Source organism: Clupea harengus, chromosome 26 (assembly GCF_900700415.2).
Source record: "Clupea harengus chromosome 26, Ch_v2.0.2, whole genome shotgun sequence".
NCBI lineage: Eukaryota > Metazoa > Chordata > Actinopteri > Clupeiformes > Clupeidae > Clupea > Clupea harengus.
In genome coordinates, this window is record NC_045177.1 from 9,374,572 (window position 1) to 9,392,559 (window position 17,988).

General features: G+C 43.7%; 2 protein-coding genes across 2 annotated transcripts in view; both read right to left on the reverse strand.

The window, feature by feature from the left end:
* Positions 1-4,867: 4,867 nt before the first annotated feature.
* LOC116219841 (caspase recruitment domain-containing protein 14-like) lies at positions 4,868-11,747 on the reverse strand. Its single transcript, XM_031563785.1, has 6 exons — positions 11,680-11,747; positions 9,578-9,660; positions 7,809-7,973; positions 7,144-7,268; positions 5,440-5,558; positions 4,868-5,072 (listed from the first exon to the last, which is right to left on the reverse strand). The coding sequence occupies exons 1-6, from the start codon at positions 11,745-11,747 to the stop codon at positions 4,868-4,870; spliced, it is 765 nt and encodes a 254-aa protein (XP_031419645.1).
* A 161-nt stretch (positions 11,748-11,908) lies between these two features.
* Positions 11,909-17,988, reverse strand: part of LOC116219842 (caspase recruitment domain-containing protein 14-like) — a 9,959-nt gene continuing 3,879 nt past the window's right edge. The window contains exons 5-13 of the mRNA XM_031563786.1: positions 16,804-16,938; positions 16,390-16,490; positions 15,300-15,364; positions 14,830-14,887; positions 14,260-14,476; positions 13,059-13,185; positions 12,458-12,512; positions 12,238-12,250; positions 11,909-12,124 (exon numbers count right to left, since the gene is read on the reverse strand). Coding sequence (XP_031419646.1) covers positions 11,909-12,124; positions 12,238-12,250; positions 12,458-12,512; positions 13,059-13,185; positions 14,260-14,476; positions 14,830-14,887; positions 15,300-15,364; positions 16,390-16,490; positions 16,804-16,938 — 987 coding nt within the window. The remainder of the gene's footprint in view (positions 12,125-12,237; positions 12,251-12,457; positions 12,513-13,058; positions 13,186-14,259; positions 14,477-14,829; positions 14,888-15,299; positions 15,365-16,389; positions 16,491-16,803; positions 16,939-17,988) is intronic.

Here is a 17,988-nt window from a genome sequence, read left to right on the forward strand (position 1 = left end):
TCCCCAACAGATGAATTCATGTTCGTTTCATAGATTTAGTGCTCCACTGACAAAACAAACGTTCTCACACTACATTAGGAAACAGATGTAAAGTTGAAGGGATGTCTTATGTAAATTCATTATAAATGTAATATTAAGCTTCACTTTATCCATAAGAATGCACTGCTTTTTAAGTGTTATTTTTTCAGATCGTTCAGATATTTCTGTTGAGAAGGAATACTGGCTAATTTGCAAAACTGCACACACAGAGGACAAACAACCTGAAGCACATATGATGGAACCCTGTTTGTCCCACTCAAGCCACCGTTCAGGCTTCAGACCAAACAATCTGCTTTAGAACCACATTCACCTCCATTTAGAAAGATCCAGTGATGTACAACTGGTGACAATATGGACGCTCAGATGACTCACAATCAGTCACACAAATGTTCGGTCACAGGTCCTTGTCATACTGAACACACACCCATATAATTCACAATGAGGAGAAAATTCAGACGTCAATACCCAACAAGGACACAAAGGATTGAGGAGAGAAAGACTTCAGGGTGTCACACTGCCTGCCTAAGAAAACAAGATTCTTAATTAGGGAAAAATAGAATTAAAATAATATAGAGAAACATGTATTATCATAGCACACATTTCAGTAGGGTTATAAATGAACTGTTTCAAAAGAAATAAAAGATGAAAATAGAGAAAATAAAAGCTGTATTCTATGCATAGAAAACAGCTGAGAAAGATGTCTTGCTTAGAGGTCTCTCTACTCCCCATCCCCTCGTTATTTGTCTTCCTTTTCAGCCTGTCGCACGTTATGCTGAATAAATCACTGTGAGGAATCGGGTAATCCCTGACACCATGAAATTCTTACTCCATTATTACTCCTATCTAGTGCAACACCAAGGGGGGGAGGGGTGGGGGGCAGATTTGTGTTTTAGAAAAAACTTCATGGTAGCATCCTAGATTACACAGCTAATTTGCAATGTGAGAGGCAGCATATCGTATTAACAGTAGAGGATAATTGACTTAAAAAGATATTGACTGGATGTGAAAAGAATAATTTGCCACTTGGAGACCATGTTAGCGAATGGCTCAGACACATATCACAGAAATGTAATTATTATTTCATGCATTACATTTAAAGCGTCATGGGTATCCACTAGTGCTTTTGGGCTATATATGTTACCGTACACTGCAGCTGACCTATAGATTATAATCGCTCGTTTCCAGACAGCACGTACAGTTTTTTTGGATATGTCATTTGTTGTTGTATTGCTACGAGATATCTGTTGTTGAGACCAACCTATTTCTTAAACTGAATGGTGTGCTGTTCTGGCTGTTTTCAATTTAAAGGAAATAATGTGTTGAAAGTAAAAACAGCTGTAAATTCAGGAAAGATGAACCAAGAGCCACTCAGAACGTGTGTTCCATTGTAGACTCCACTCACTATACACAAACTGAAATACTGTTTTTGGCCAAGCTGAAGTCCCAGCCTTCCTTGTCTCTCAGTAATAAAGCACGGATCCAGCGTTTCCTTGAATCTTTTCTTTTCCTCCCACATGTTCATCCCATCACCTCCATTCTGCCATTAGATTTTCACCTCACAGTGAGGAGTCATGTCTCCCTTCTCTCCTGCGGATCATTTAAGTCTGGTCAAACTTGTATTTCAAGGACATGAAAAATGTCAGTTTATTCGTTCTCATAGGAAGATATATATGTATGTACAGTGCCGTCTCTGCCAAAACACAGATTCATGAGCAACTGACAAAATATTTTCTGCATTTTCTATAAGACATCTGGTAAGACTCTATTAAAAAGTGAAATATTGTTTATTGTAATGTCTGCAGCTCAAATCAGGGATTTTCCACGGGGCTGTTAAGTGAACCTGGACGTTTAGCGCCAAACACAGCTGTGGTGACGGGTTTTTCCCCACGAAGCAGAAGCGATCTCTTTCTTTCCAAGTCTGTACTCCAACCACGCAAGCCAGTCAAGTCAAACACATACTATATAACCACTATCTAACGTGGGGGACCTGAGGAAAAATGGTGTAAAAATATTAGATGGTTTGATCAACTACCTGTAACTGAAATGTGCTATCATTACAACAATATATCTCAACAGGTCTTCCTAGTTTAAAAAGTGATATTTAATAAAAAAAACAATACAGTGTGTGTTATTCATTATAATACAATGTACATATTAATATAAGGTATGGTCACTTTTGTTCACCCTATGGCAATATAGCTCCGCCCAGTGGAAACAGGAGGACATCTCCTCAACTCCATATCAGCAAAAACATGAAATATTTACAATTAAAAACTCAGCTTGGCAACAGAGGCCATCTGTGGCACAGCTGAATCTGAGCTTCAATCTACGTCTCGCTCAGCCAGGACACACCAGTGTCTCACGTCTCAAAATGGCCTCCAGTGATTCCTGAGACTCCTCACCGCACTCATTGTGATTTCAGTTGGTTATTGTTATTGTTATCGTTTAAAGAGTCTTTCCCTCACGGCTCCATTGCTTAAAGTAGGCTACATTCCATATTGTAACTAGTGTTTTTACAGGTGGAAAGAGGAATGTGTCGCAGTAGATAAGTACAGGTTGCACTCTCACGCACACATGCCACTTAAAAGAAAAGGTTGACTTGGAGGGGGGAGATTCCCCTCTACACAATGTAAGCTGAAGCTGAATCATAATCTGTCACTGTACTGTCACACTGATACGGCAGTCACTGCGAATGGAAACTTTTACAAACACTGCCACAGTGACACAAACAGCAGCAAAGCCATTCCCAGTCTTGCATTACTAATCTACAGAACCTACTGAATCATTTGCAAAGTAAATAAGCTGATGCGAGTGTCCTCACTGTGCCAGCCAATCACATAGCCACAGAGTCCACATAGTTGCTACTTGCCTTTAAATACATCAAATTTGATGAAATCATTTATTATTTATTGGTGAAGTAAGCTGCATGAAATGATATTGTATTTGGTCTATTTGATTACTTTTCCATATGTGCCCTCGAAGCGTGTGTCCATACCCGTTCACAGGTTCATAAATAATTCAAAGGATCATTGCGTGTAATTGTTTTCCAATTAACATCAAACTAGTGTCTTTGTGATAAAGCCCAGCTTTATTGTAAGAACATTTTATGCATGACAGGATTAACTTAATGCAACCGTTTCCCATCTACATTCTGATGGTATACTTTAGGTTTGGTTATTTAAAAACAATCCATAGAAAATAAAGTATTTATACTGTATGTCATAAAATGATGACAGAACACCATAGAAGCATGCAAAAATGATGGTCACATATATTTACAATATTCCCTTGGTAATGTTTGGCAATAATTAATAGCTGAAAGAAATAAAGCCATTGACTTGAGGATCAAGATGAGACCGCAGTACGTTTCAGGCAGCACAGTGGCCCCAATATTTAAATGTTAAATAGACGTTTACAAGAGATACCACTTTCCCATCCCTTAAACACACATTAAACCTGAACATGAATACAAAGCACCACTTACACACAATAGCGCAACAATTTCACACAGCCATTAAGCTTCTTCCATTGCTGTTGTTTATCACTGGAGGAGAATATCAACATTTCACAATAATACATCAGCCAACCACAATTAAAATAAAAAAAACAACAAACAAACAAAACTTCCAAAGTGTTTCTTCAATGTCTCACATCTACAACATTACACTGTGTAAGGTGTGTCTGTTTACGCCTTCAGAGTATCTGACAGAACCACCACTTATTTTTTCACTCTAGTGTGTCTGCATTCCAGGCATGACTGTCCCTGACACCTACATATCCACCGTGCCACAGAGTGTTTGCAGAGTGAGTAGAACTATCTAATAACCATCTATCTCATATACATTCTGTGGTCGTCACATTCAAACTCAGCTTCCACGCTGACTAGAAACATACTCTCTCTCTCTCTCTTTCAAAACAGACAATCAGTTTCCGACGAAATAAAAGCACCGTCATCTAAAATAAGGTCTTCTTTTCCAACTCAAAGAGATCAGTAGAAGTAACGAACGCGTATCACATGTTCACCCGACTGCTGACCTGTGGGGCTTTAGTCTGTTCCATTGGAAGGCAATGCCCTGTAAAGGTCAGGCTGTATAAAGTGAGCAACAGTAATTAGGAGTAGATTATGCCATAGCATAAAAACTTCCACAACTCAGTAACTAAGATATACAATACAATCATTGTAATGACATACGTGCTACAAGAGACAATCTTTCCTCAAGATGTTAATCACACATAAAGAAAACAATGCAACGCAATATAATTCCTCATCATCAGGAATGAACATCCTGAAGACCTACAGTCCACTCTACGAGTTCAGTGTATGCCACCTTATTTTTGTTTTACCGTTTCAGTAATTTAGCAGACGCTTTTATCCAAAGCGACGTACAAGGGAGAAGTACAATATAACTATATAACTAAATATAACTAAATAAAAAATGTTTTAATATTATTATTATAATATACTCTGAAGTGCAGTGAATGTACGAATGCAACAGGTCAAAAGCACCAGTGGAAGTGGCGGGCTGGATCACCAGAGGTCGGGCTGGATCACCAGAGGTCTGGCTGGATCACCAGAGGTCTGGCTGGATCACCAGAGGTCTGGCTGGATCACTAGAGGTCGGGCTGGATCACCAGAGGTCTGGCTGGATCACCAGAGGTGGGGCTGGATCACCAGAGGTCGGGCTGGATCACCAGAGGTCTGGCTGGATCACCAGAGGTCTGGCTGGATCACCAGAGGTGGGGCTGGATCACCAGAGGTCTGGCTGGATCACCAGAGGTGGGGCTGGATCACCAGAGGTGGGGCTGGATCACCAGAGGTGGGGCTGGATCACCAGAGGTCGGGCTCCACCCAGACCACCTTCTGCTGCTCCTCCACCACCGTGTCCTGGATGAGCTCCAGCAGGGACGTCTCCCTCCAGCACTCGGGCTGCAGGCTGCGGGACAGACACGGCAGCTTGTCCAGCAGGGGCTCCTCCGCACGGGAGCTCTCCAGGAGCTGGGCCTCCGTGAGCTTGTGTCGCCGCAACATGTGTCTGTGGAGAGAGGGAGAGGAGAGAGGGGGGGGGGGGGGGGGGAGAGGAGAGGGAGAGAGAGAAGGAGAGATAGGGAGAGAGGGAGAGAGAGGGATAGAGGTGAAGAGAGGGGGAGAGAGAGAAGGAGAGGGGGAGATAGAGGGAGAGAGAGAGAGGGAGAGAGGGAAGAGAGAAGTAGAGAGGGAGAGAGAGGTAGAGAGATGGTTATGAAGTTATGTGGAAAGAGACAGAAATAAATAAAGGGAAACAGGAAATGCACTATTGATGAACAGAAGTATTGATGAACAGAAGTATTGGTGAGTTGGGGTTTCCCAGGAGATGTACAAAGATGAAAGGCAAATAGAGAAAACAAGCAGAGTGTCCATACTTGAGTCTGTTGATGCACTTGTGTTCAGTGGTGGCGATGAAGATGATGATGGGGAAGATCTCAGCTCTGTGGAGACGCCGCACACAATCCAGTCCCAGTGGCAGGACACAGTGAGTCCCCTAAAACAGCCAATCACAGCACAGCAAAAGAGCAACAGAGTTATAATGTGCCGGCTATATGGATATCATCCCATAGACTCCCTGAAGCACACCATGCGTATATATACAGTAATCAACGTCGCAAAGATCACATTCAGTGAATATTAAAAGCAGCTCCTCAATCCTAATCAACCTTATGGTTTCCATCGCACATGTTACAGTTTTTTACGATTGGATAAACACTAAAATCAAAAGTATTACACAATTATCAAAACCTTCACTCAAGGAGCAAAACAACGGCTCAGATTTGCACCACTATAAGCACATGTCAACATCACACTTTTTGCGAAACAATACACACAAGTGATTTGCGAAACACTAAACACACTTGAATGCTTTAGACACAGAAGTATATCAAGAAGTCATTTCCTTGCAATTCCAAAATACTGACTGTCAAATTACCACACCTATGAGCCTGTCAAATAAACACAGCCATCAAGTGCGCGAACACATGATTGCTTAATTGTAGACACACCAAACAGGTTTAAGCACTATAGAAATGCAGCAGATGAGTTAATCTGTCTTCAACCAAAATGGGAGGAGTCAGAAGAAGAAGAGTGAGGGTGACAGAATTCAGTCATATGCAATGTGTGTGTTTCATATGGTAACAAAATATGGTTTTGTTAAATTAGTGTATAGTTTTTACAAGAGTGTTTAATTTTGCAATGGATCTGAGGTGTTTTGCTCAATGGGTGTGTGGTTGTGCTAATTGTGTGAGGTGTTTTGAAAAACAAAACAAAGCAGTCAAAATCGTGTTTAAGCAATCGAGAAAAACTGTAAGTGAACCCACTGAAAATGAGGATTTGTATCAGTGAGAGCTTTGTGCCTGTTTTTTGACAGACTGTGGTAATCTGTGTTATGAGTGTGGTAGTTAGAAGCTAAGAGCTAGACCCGTCATGTGCACCACTTGACAAGGAGATCAAACCAAAAGATATCTAAGATGAGTCTTACAGTTTTTCTCAGTTGTTAACACACAAAAATTCGTCACAATTTGCACAACCTTGTTGCCTGGTTGAGCAGGCCGGTTTACAGTACTGTACTGTTCTCTGTGTGTACCGAAATAAAACTTTTTTTGCTGCATATTTGTGTGCTGTTTTATGTTTGACTATGAAAAAAGTAGGCCTACACTGAGACATTTTACAAAAGGAGAAATGGCTCATTCTCCAGAGTCATTGTCATTCATATGATGTGTTCCATTTCGATGATTGTGTTTTCAATTTTGCACTTCAGTGTGCTGTAAATGCTTGGTAGTGTGTACTCAATGAATGCTATGTGTGTGTCATTTGAAAATATGGCTGTGTGTACCAAATGAAAACACGAGTTCCATTTTGTGAACAGTTAAGAGATTTGATGGCAAAGAGTAATTTTGCAAAGGGAGTGTCAGGTTTAGCATTTTGTGTGTGAGGTTTTCAGTTTTCTGTGTGCAGTTTTGAGAAAGCCGTTGAGAAACGTGTGTTAACAACTGTGAAAAACTGTAATGGCATGTCTGCTGTAAAAGAGGTGTTTGTGGTGGACGTGTGTTATCGGTCCTGGCTCATCCACCCACCCTCTTCATGACCTTGTCCACGCCCTGGAGGGTGTAACAGTGGTGGGGGGCGCTGGGGTCTCCACACTCCTCCAGAACCTCCCCTTTCTGCACTCGCACCGCATGCTCACTAGCACTCAGGGTCTCTGAGAGAGAGAGAGAGAGAGAGAGAGACAAAGAGAGAGAAACAGGGAGAGAGAGTGGGAGAGAGAGAGAGGGAGAGAGAGAAAGAGAGGGAGGGAGAGAGAGATAGAGAGAGCGAGAGAGAGAGAGCGAGAGAGAGAGAGAGAGAGAGAGAGAGATTTAGTCTGGTACATCTCAATAGCCTACAAGGCACTACACCTTCATAATTTCTATGCATCATAAATGAACTGTGACATACATTCACCTCGAAGTGAAGAAAAAACGACTGAAACTACTGTCTGTATCTGTTATCTGCCATCAAATATGTTCCTGTCATAAAACCAGATCATAAATGTGCAAACGCCACGGTTCAGAGGAACTTCCTGGAAAGATAATGTCATTCTAAATGTAAACATAAGCATGAATTCAAGTGATTTACGATGTGAGAATGTACTGACTAAATGACTGACTCTAAATGTAACGACGCTGTTGCCAGGGACTAAAACTGACTCGCTGTATCCAACGCCAAGGTATTGTAAATGTGATATCGCTTGAGCACATACCAGGCTCACACAGCTTGTAGCCCTCGATCCCCGCCAGCCGTTTGTGGAGGATACGGCCGAGGACTGTGGGAAGGAGGAGGACTGGACGGCAGACGGGCGGGTAGTGGGGTGTGACCAGCGTATAGGGCATAAGGGTGATGCAGCTCCGGGGGGTGTTGCCATCACCTGGTGGAGAGGAGCATTACAACAGAGAAACAGTCATACTACTCTCCAGTCCAGTCTCTCGTCTCTATGCAGAACTGTGACTCGAAACCAGCTTCACACCAATCCTTCTGCTGTCAGTCAATTACATTTTTTTTACGATTGGATAAACACTAAAATCAAAAGTATTACACAATTATCAAAAACCTTCACTCAAGGGATCAAAACAACAGCTCAGATTTGCACCACTATAAGCACAGTCACACTGTGTACAACAAGTGATTGGCAAAACACTAAACACACTTGTGTACATTAGACACAGAAGTATATCAAGAGGTCACTTCCTTGCAATTCCAAAACACTGACTGTCAAATTACCACACCTATGAGCCTGTCAAATAAACACAGCCATCAAGTGCGCAAACACATGATTGCTTAATTGTAGACACACCAAACAGGTTTAAGCAGTATAGAAATGCAGCAGATGAGTTCATCGGTCTTCAACCAAAATGGAAGGAGTCAGAAGAAGAAGAGGGAGGGTGAGAGGGGGAATCCACAGAGGAGGAGAAGGAGGAAGAGGAAGAGGCGGAGGCCATGCCAGAGGCTGAGATCGAGGTGGAGGTAGAGAGGAAGAGGAAGACCTGAAGCAGGAGGAAAACGTGCTCAAAGAAGAAGAAGACCAAATGTATCAAATAAACTTGAAAGGAGGACGGGGGCCCATATTCACGCAAGAACAAGAGAGAGATCATAAACATGGTTTTCGCCAATAATGCTATCATGCTTAGAGAAATTCAAGCCAACATTATCAGTGACCATGCCATTTTCAATAATGTCCATCAGGTCTCTCAGTCAACACTGGCACACATCCTAAAAAGACAGGTTAAAATGAAACAACTTTATTTGTACTGTAATTTCAGTTTTTTTCTGATCTTTTTTTAATTGAATTGTAACCTGTACTGGATGCATAATTTTACGTTTGTCTGATATATGCTGAGCGTACAGTGTTATGCACACTACTGTAGTAGCATGAAAACTGGGACATGTTTTGTTGTGATTCTCCATGTTGATATGTTGACTGATTTGGGTATATGGAGAGAATTAAATAATATTTTCATCAGTTTGCAGCATTGGTCTTGTGTAGTTGTTTGGTGAATGTATTGAATATTTGCACTTTCTCTGTGTACTTCACTTACACTACTCTAATCACTGAGAAGTAGAATTGCTAAAAAGTGTTTTAGGTTTGCAACAGGTAACTGTGCTTAACTGGTACAAACAGAATTCAGTCATATGCAACGTGTGTGTTTTCATATGGTAACAAAATATGGTTTTGTTAAATTTAGTGTATAGTTTTTACAAGAGTGTTTCATTTTGCAAAGGATCTGAGGTGTTTTGCTCATTGGGTGTGTGGTTGTGCTAATTGTGTGCGGTGTTTTGAAAAACAAAAACAAAACGATTCAAAATCGTGCTTAAACAATTGAGAAAAACTGTATTATGGCCCAGTCATCCTTTACAGCGTGGGGAGTATGACTCAGGCAGATTCTTCTCCTTCTGCCTACTGTAATGGCCTGGCCTGCGATCAGTGTTTGACTCACCGGTCTCTCCTGTCTTCCCAAGGGCGTCCCTCTCCACACTGGACCCACAGCGGGTTGCGGGGCTGTCGGCTGGTGCTCACGATCCGCACGGCCTTCTGCTTCCCCAGGACACGCTCCACCCTGGGCAGAGAGAGAGAGAGAGAGGTGGGGGATAGGAGTGAAAACTGCTTCATTGTAGGACAGAGATTCCTATGAGCTTTATTTATGAGACAAAGGTACTCTGTGCTGCCAAAGAGAACAGAATTAAAAGAGAACAGGACATATGTGTGTGTGTGTGTGTGTGTGTGTGTGTGTGTGTGTGTGTGTGTGTGTGCGAGTGTGTTTGTGTGTGTTGTGGTGAGTGTGTGTGTGTGTGTGTTTGTGTGTGTGTGTGTGTGTGGTGGTGTGTGTGAGTGTGTTTGTGTGTGAGTGTGTGTGTGTGTGTGAGTGTGTTTGTGTGTGTTGTGTGTGGGTGTGCGAGTGTGTTTGTGTGTGTGTGTGTGTGTATGGTGGTGTGTGTGTTGGTGTGCGAGTGTGTTTGTGTGTGAGTGTGTGTGTGTGTGTGTGTGTGAGTGTGTGTGTGTGTGTGTGTGTGTGTGTGGGTGTGCAAGTGTGTTTTTGTGTGTGAGTGTGTGTGTGTGTGTGTGTGTGTGTGTGTGTGTGTGAGCGTGTGTGTGTGTGAGCGTGTGTGTGTGTGTGTGTGTGTGGGTGTGCGAATGTGTGTGTGTGCGAGTGTGTTTGTGTGTGTGTGTGTGTGTGTGTGTGAGTGTGTTTGTGTGTGAGTGTGTGTGTGTGTGTGTGTGTGTGTGTGTGTGTTATGGTGCAGTATGTTCTCTCTGTTAATGCAGTTGATAAGATTGCCTCTGCTATCCCTGTGCTTGAGAAACAAATGCTATGAAACACCAAGTCCATGGGAACACGGACTGAGACATTTTTTCTGCAGACGATTTGGCATTTTAAATTAAAACGTTTTCGAAACAACAAACTGCCCACTGCACCTTTCAAATCCAGAGGACATTTGTGAGGACTGGCCAAGATGAGATAAGACGAAGTACAGAAGGGAAACACAAACTGCCCTTAATCAAACCTTTGAAATATTAACTTGATGTATGACATTCTATTGGTCTCATTTTGAACCTCAGGTCTGTCGCTCATTAACAAAACTGGGGAATTCGGTTTCATTACTGAAATGACTAAATGCAATGGAATGTTCTAGTGTAATGTCTTACAGTGCAATGTCCCAGTTTGGCTCCTACCGTACTCAGTCACCCAACTTCACTATGTATACAGTGGTTCACTATTAGCTGACTGTCAGGACAAATAGATACACAGTAATTGTTCTGCTTTAGGCTTTAACGTTTCTGAGTCCGTAGAACTGAGCAGCTGTAAATAAGGATTCAGCAGACATGTCTTACCTTTTTGTGCGCTCTATGCTTGAAGGTCACATCTTCTATCGAATGAATCAGTAAACGCTGAGCTCTGAAGGACAGGACACAAGAAATGAAATAACCACAAAATGACCTAGTCTTAAAAATCTTCTCCAGGAAAATAATTTGCCCTTGAGTATTTTTCTTCTTTCTACTTCACACAAGAACATCAAATATTATTGATAAAACTGGACTGTATACCGCACTGAGTTTTTGACTGGCCTAGTCAAGGGGGTATTCTACTTCATTCAAGGCTTTCTCCTGCCTTTGGAAGAAGGAGTACTTTTAGGTATAACAGTCAGATTTCTAAACAGTCTTGAAGATGAAAGCAGTCTTCATACTCATTCGGCCAACAATGCCTAAGCATCTTCAAATATTCCTGATGCTAACGTTGACCACTACTTTGCTAGCACACTCTCAGAAGTGATTACAGGTGACTAAGCGTGCGCTTGCTTGCTGTCAGTCCAGTTCAACAGGAATATTCAAACACACTTGGACTGTCACCATTATCAAGTCAAGTCAAAGTCAAAGTCAAGTCAAGTCAAGTCAAAGTCAAGTCAAAGTCAAAGTGTTCATTGTCACATGCACCAAATTGCTTCAGCGCAGCAAAATTCGTATGACTTGGCAGGCAACATCTACGCAGACACTTTGGTGCAGCATTACAGTCTTCCTGATAGAGCTTCCTGAGCTCAAACCCTTAGGGGCAGGTACCTGTAGTAGTTGGGCACGCTACCACTCTTCATGACCTCTGACCCTGAGGGGCAGGTACCTGTAGTAGTTGGGCACGCTACCACTCTTCATGATAGACCCTGAGGGGCAGGTACCTGTAGTAGTTGGGCACGCTACCACTCTTCATGATAGACCCTGAGGGGCAGGTACCTGTAGTAGTTGGGCACGCTACCACTCTTCATGATAGACCCTGAGGGGCAGGTACCTGTAGTAGTTGGGCACGCTACCACTCTTCAGGTCCAGCAGCTGGCAGGGTGCACCAAGGCTGGCCCACAGGTGCCCTTGGTGCCGTGGCAGGTGTTGGTGACGTGCCAGAATGTTCGTTGCACTTGATGGAGAGGGGCGCCCGCGGCGACGCCCGCCGGCACGGACATGTTGACGCGCACGTAGAAGGAGTCCCCCGAGGTCACCTCGCCCGTCTTCAGCTGCTGCAGAAGGCCGTCGTACGCCTGGACAACAGGAAGAGGAATCAAACGGAAGATCATCCGCGAGAGAAAGAAGCTCTCGACAAGACAGTCGTCATAAACCACAAGGGGCCTTCAGGGTGTTTCTGAGGCCTCACCTCATTGAGCTGCCTGAACCTCAAAACATTCAAGTAGTCATTCCACGTGTAAATTTAGATATTTCATCACAAGGGGGCCCATACAGGCTGCATTTCATAAATAACAACTGCCATTTAAGTCTGCTAAGGTGGGTGTTTGATTATTGTTATTGTAACAGTGCAATTAGAATGACAATTACTCCAAAGACAGAAAATGACAGTGCTGTCACCAGACGCCTACTCTGAGCTGAGGGTCATTGGTGGGGCGTGGCAGTATGGAGGGAACAAGGGGGAACCTGGAAGCAGAATGGCCAGTATGTATCTCCAGAGGGAATAAGGGCAGGGAGTGAGAGAGTGAGAGAGTGAGAGAGTGAGAGAGTGAAAGAGTGAGATAGTGAAAGAGTGAGCGAGTGAGAGAGTGAGAGAGTGGGAGAGTAAAATAGTGAAAGAGTGAGATAGTGAGAGAGTGAGTGAGAGAGAGAGTGAGAGAGTGAAAGAGTGAGAGAGCGAGAGAGTGAGAGAGTGAGAGAGCAATGCTGGCCCTATATCTTGCTGTTATTCCACTTCATGGACATTTACATTTGAACTTGTAAGTGGTGATCTGCTCTCAAGATGTCCAGTTTCACTTGTGTCACCATTTTTCTGCTACTTTCCCAGGGACAGTTCTCTTATATAATAATAATAATAATAATAAAACTTTATTTATATAGCACCTTTCATGTAAAAGAATGCAGCTCAAAGTGCTTTAAATGGCACTCATACCAGTTTACATCGGTTTGCGGTGGAGAACTTTACATCTGTGGCGAACTGACCTCCGGTCAGTTGTAAGAGCTCTTACTCACCATCCTGGTTGGGCCTGAGTATGAGCTGGCAGGGCCCCTTCACTTGGCCCAGAGCCCACAGCGCCTCCTCCTGGGTGGAGTCCTCCAGCACCATCTGCAGGGCTTGCCTCTCCTGCTCGTACTTCACCTACCACACACACACACACACACACACACACACACACACACACACACACACACACACACACACACACACACACACACACACACACACACACACACAACACACACACACACACACACACACACACGACATATATGAGTCTTTATATTACAAGGTAACCTATAAGGAAAGGTTGCTGAAAGTTCAGCTCAACAGCCAATCAAATTACACCCCCCGCCAGTTCCGTGCCCCTGAAGCAACATGTTGTCCGAGCTCCGGAGTCCAAGCCAGACCCACTGTTTACAGAGCCAGGCCTGTGTGCGAACACCAGAGCGTTTCTGGGCGCACACACACTGAACAGACAGCCAAGGAGCCGTGAGCAGCACTTTGTGGAATTTGACAAAAAGTGAATTTGATCCGAATCACAAATTGCACCCTTTAATACATTAATGTACGACGCACATAAAGGTTGTCACAGGAAGCAGGAAATGTAATTCCTCGTTAATTTCCTATGGGGGAAACAAGAACGATATCTATAGCATGTATAATGTAGGCAGCCACTCACAGGCAGCCACTCACAGGCCTGTTACTGATATTACAGAGACAAACGTGAGGGCAGACTCGTGGGAGTTGGGGAAAAGAACAGAGAAGGCTTCTCCTCAGCTGGTGCCCTAAAGGGGGACTTTCCTTATTCTCTCTGATTCTTTTGAAAAGCTTGAAAGGATCTGAGCTGTTTAGGAAACATCTTTGAAATCCTTCATATGGAAACTGAAAGGAACCCGAGGGAGTCTGAGGCTACGCAGAGATTACGCACACACCGGGATATTCCACACACTGACTGTCTGCCAGGGTCAAACTTCCCACTTCCCTTTATCTGCACAGATAACAGATGATAACAACGCCCCCCCCCGGCTAGGAATTCACAGTTACAAAACAGAGATCGGAACAACAACACCCCTTTGGGGACGTTCACAATTCCCCACTCCAACTGAATTACATAGACAAGAACAAAATAGAAGAGCCTTGGAAGTGAGACTCTTGGAGAAGAGTCTGGTTTGGGACGAGTCTTTCTGGTTTCTGCGCTCCTCGCCGTCTCACCTCTAAGATCTGGGCTCCGGGACTGACCCCCGCCGCGTGGGCGGACGAGTCCTGGGTGACCCCGTGCACGAACACGCCCGTCTTGTTGCCCCCGACGACCTGGATCTGGCCGAGCAGCGTGCCGTCCTGGACGGTGAGGGTGAGGACGCGGCCCGTGATTCGCAGCGCCTGCGGCCGCGAGCGCATCAGGAACGGAGGAGCCGACGCCCGCGACACGCTACCAGAGGAAGACAAAGGACCGCTGTAACCAATGACGACTGTAACTGATGACTACAACAGTCACAATATTTATCACTTCACACTGTTCACAGATCAGTCTTCATAACCTCAGAGCTCATCTGTGGTGTTATGTTCTCTGAAAAATAGAACTGGTTTGGGGTCAGTGGGTGCTGAGATAACCAAGAGGCAGAGGTTAAATAGAGGGTAAAATAAATGGGGAAAAATGTCACATCTCTATTCTGTTCTCTTCATTAAGAAAGACTAATTGCTAATAGCTTCTAGCTTCATAATGTGATTAAGAAACAGACAGAAGAGACTCATATCTGTGAGTCTTGAGCCAATGAGACGTACGTGTCAGGGCTGCTGATCTTCTGTGGAAGAGTGGGGAGGGACGCTGACATTGCTTTATCTGGAAACAGAACACAGGAAAAAACATTTACTGTATATTCACTTGGAAGGCATGTGGATAATCTGCCCCCCCCCCCCCTATACACACACTTCACACTATAGGCATACACAAAAGGAGTGGTGAGCTAGAAGTCACTGTGAACATCCATTAGATGATGATGTTTATATAATTATGTCATTATAATATGAAACAATAATTCCTGGGAACATCCATTAGATGATGATGTTTATATAATTATGTCATTATAATATGAAACAATAATGTGTGCAGATTCATTAAAAAAGTTTCACATGGTTTGAAGGATCGGCACTCTGCATTATTCCGTTCTTCTAAACAGGTTTTTAATGACACATTTTGACCTTGCAGCCCTCCCTTCAGACTTGAACCTGACGGTCATTAGAAGTCCATTTACCTTTGAAGATCATGACAAAGTCACTCTCTGTGTCCAAAGAGAACGGACTGTCATCTGTTTCGAGGCTACAGAACAAAAACAATTAAAAGCAAACCTCAAGCAAGCAAGCCAAAAAACGAAAAGCACATTCCTACCCCCCCCACCCCTCTTAGTCGTTATCATATTACAGTATCACAGTGACACAACCACAGCAACATAACTGGTTTAGGTGAGCAGCACCGTCAGCAGGTTGACTCTTTCTGTTTCAGTCAGCACATCACAAGCCCCTGGGCTGACTGGGAGTAACCTCTCGTACACTGTAACCTTTTCATGGAGTAATGGAGTCTTCCTTGCTCTGTTAAAAATTGACCCATGCAGGATCTTATCAACATATTTACACTGTATTTAGAGTAACCAATGCAAAACAGCACAGCAAGGGGGAAGGTGGGGTCCGTTAAGGACATGGCAAAGATTAACTGGGGATTAAGGGATGTGAGATCTTTTTGTTGTCAACACATTTTATGACGTCACTTTTACTCTCAGTGGAATGAGGAAACTAGGAACACGAACATGGATGAAAACATCCACCCCCTATGTAAATATCTATATTGCATCTATATATCTCATATGGAATGTTATAGTGTGCTTTCCCAATAATAACATGTAATGTACAGACAGCTAAGCTTAAAGTGACTCTTTATATGTGATGTAAAGGCTGCTTAAAGTGACTCTATATATGTGATGTAAAGGCTGCTTAAAGTGACTCTATATATGTGATGTAAAGGCTGCTTAAAGGGACTCTATATATGTGATGTAAAGGCTGCTTAAAGTGACTCTATATATGTGATGTAAAGGCTGCTTAAAGTGACTCTATATATGTGATGTAAAGGCTGCTTAAAGTGACTCTATATATGTGATGTAAAGACGGCTTAAAGGGACTCTATATATGTGATGTAAAGACGGCTTAAAGGGACTCTATATATGTGATGTAAAGGCTGCTTAAAGTGACTCTATATATGTGATGTAAAGACGGCTTAAAGGGACTCTATATATGTGATGTAAAGGCTGCTTAAAGTGACTCTATATATGTGATGTAAAGGCTGCTAGTCACCTGTAATCGGAGCTCAAGTCTAACTGTCTTCTCCGGAGAGAATCGATACCTGGCGGCTCCACATGGCTCGACCGGAGGCTGCTCAATCCACCCTCAGTGAACTGTGCATGCACACACACACACACACACACACACACACACACACACACACACACACACACACACACACACACTGTTTATTTAGGCTTAATACTAAAAAGACTAAGGGGGCAACATTCTGTAATGAAATGAAGTGTGCTGAAGCGAGACACCATAAAAACTCGACCACAGAAACTTGACTTGAACTTGAATTTGAAGTATTCAAACAGCCCACACGTATGGGAGGGGACGACTGCGCTAAACTCGTCCGGCAGCTTGCTGTGGGAGCCGGAGCATTTCTGTGTGGTGGAGTAAAGGGGCAGCCGCAGCGCTCACCTCGAGGTCATCGCTCCTCATGAAGTCGGGGCAGATGGCGTTCATGCGACACAGGCGCGAGCGAGGCTGGGGGCTGGGCGGGGGGCCCTCACTGCTGGAGCCAAGGTAGCTGCTCTCCCAGCTATACTCCCTGGCCTGTGTTAGTATACACACACACACACACACACACACACACACACACACACACACACACACACACACACACACAGTTAAGGTTTCCCAGAACACCAAGAAATGTCGACAGATAAAACCACTATTCCCAGTGCAGACTCTCTGAAACGTAGAGTTGACTCGTAGTAAAGCCAGTTACACATTGAACAGTGAAGGTGAAGATCTGATGTGGAGTCCAAATGACCTCATCCTGCATGGATTCTCTACACAGTAATTAGACTGATTCCTGCCGGTCAGTGAACCCAGTGATTAGCTCATGCCACAGGACTCCACATGGGCTCGTGTGAGGTTCATCTACACCCGTATGCCACCGGCTCCTCTACTGCCATGCTGAACGCAACCAGTGCATTTATTTGACAGCGTTTAAATACAGATGCCTGCTTAGAGAAATATGGGGTTAAATGTCAAAGACCTGAGGTATATGAACACAAATGAAACAAAAATGGAGCAGAATTGGCTTAAAAGTGGTTGAAAGAAGCTTAAAAGGACATGGGGGACAGAAAGCAGCACATTCTTCTAGAGAGCCTCAAGCAAGGAGGAACAAGACAGCAGGAGATTGTTAACTGAGAAGGCCAAAGCGTTCAGAAATGTAATGGCTACAGGCTTTTGTTTGTTGAGGTAGATCAGCTCAAGTTCAGGGAGAATTCCTTAGCTTCACTGACGCAATGACCAAGATGATTTTGCAATACCTATTAAAAAAAAGTGTCTATGGTGTATTTTCACCACTTGCAGGTGTGTGACAGTGAGTGGCAACTGGTCACTGGTGATTAGATGGAGGTGTGTGTGAAGGAGGGATTAGATGGAGGTGTATGTGAAGGAGAGATTAGAAGGAGGTCTACATAAATATTGGTTAGTGAAGGATTGTGTGCTGGAGTTGGTCACAGTGTGGTCGTGAGCAGCTGATCTGTGAGTGTGTGAGTGTGTGAGTGTGTGAGTGTGTGAGTGTGAGTCTGTGAGTGTGGTGTATGAGTGTGGTATGTGAGTGTGGTATGTGAGTGTGTGAGTGTGTGAGTG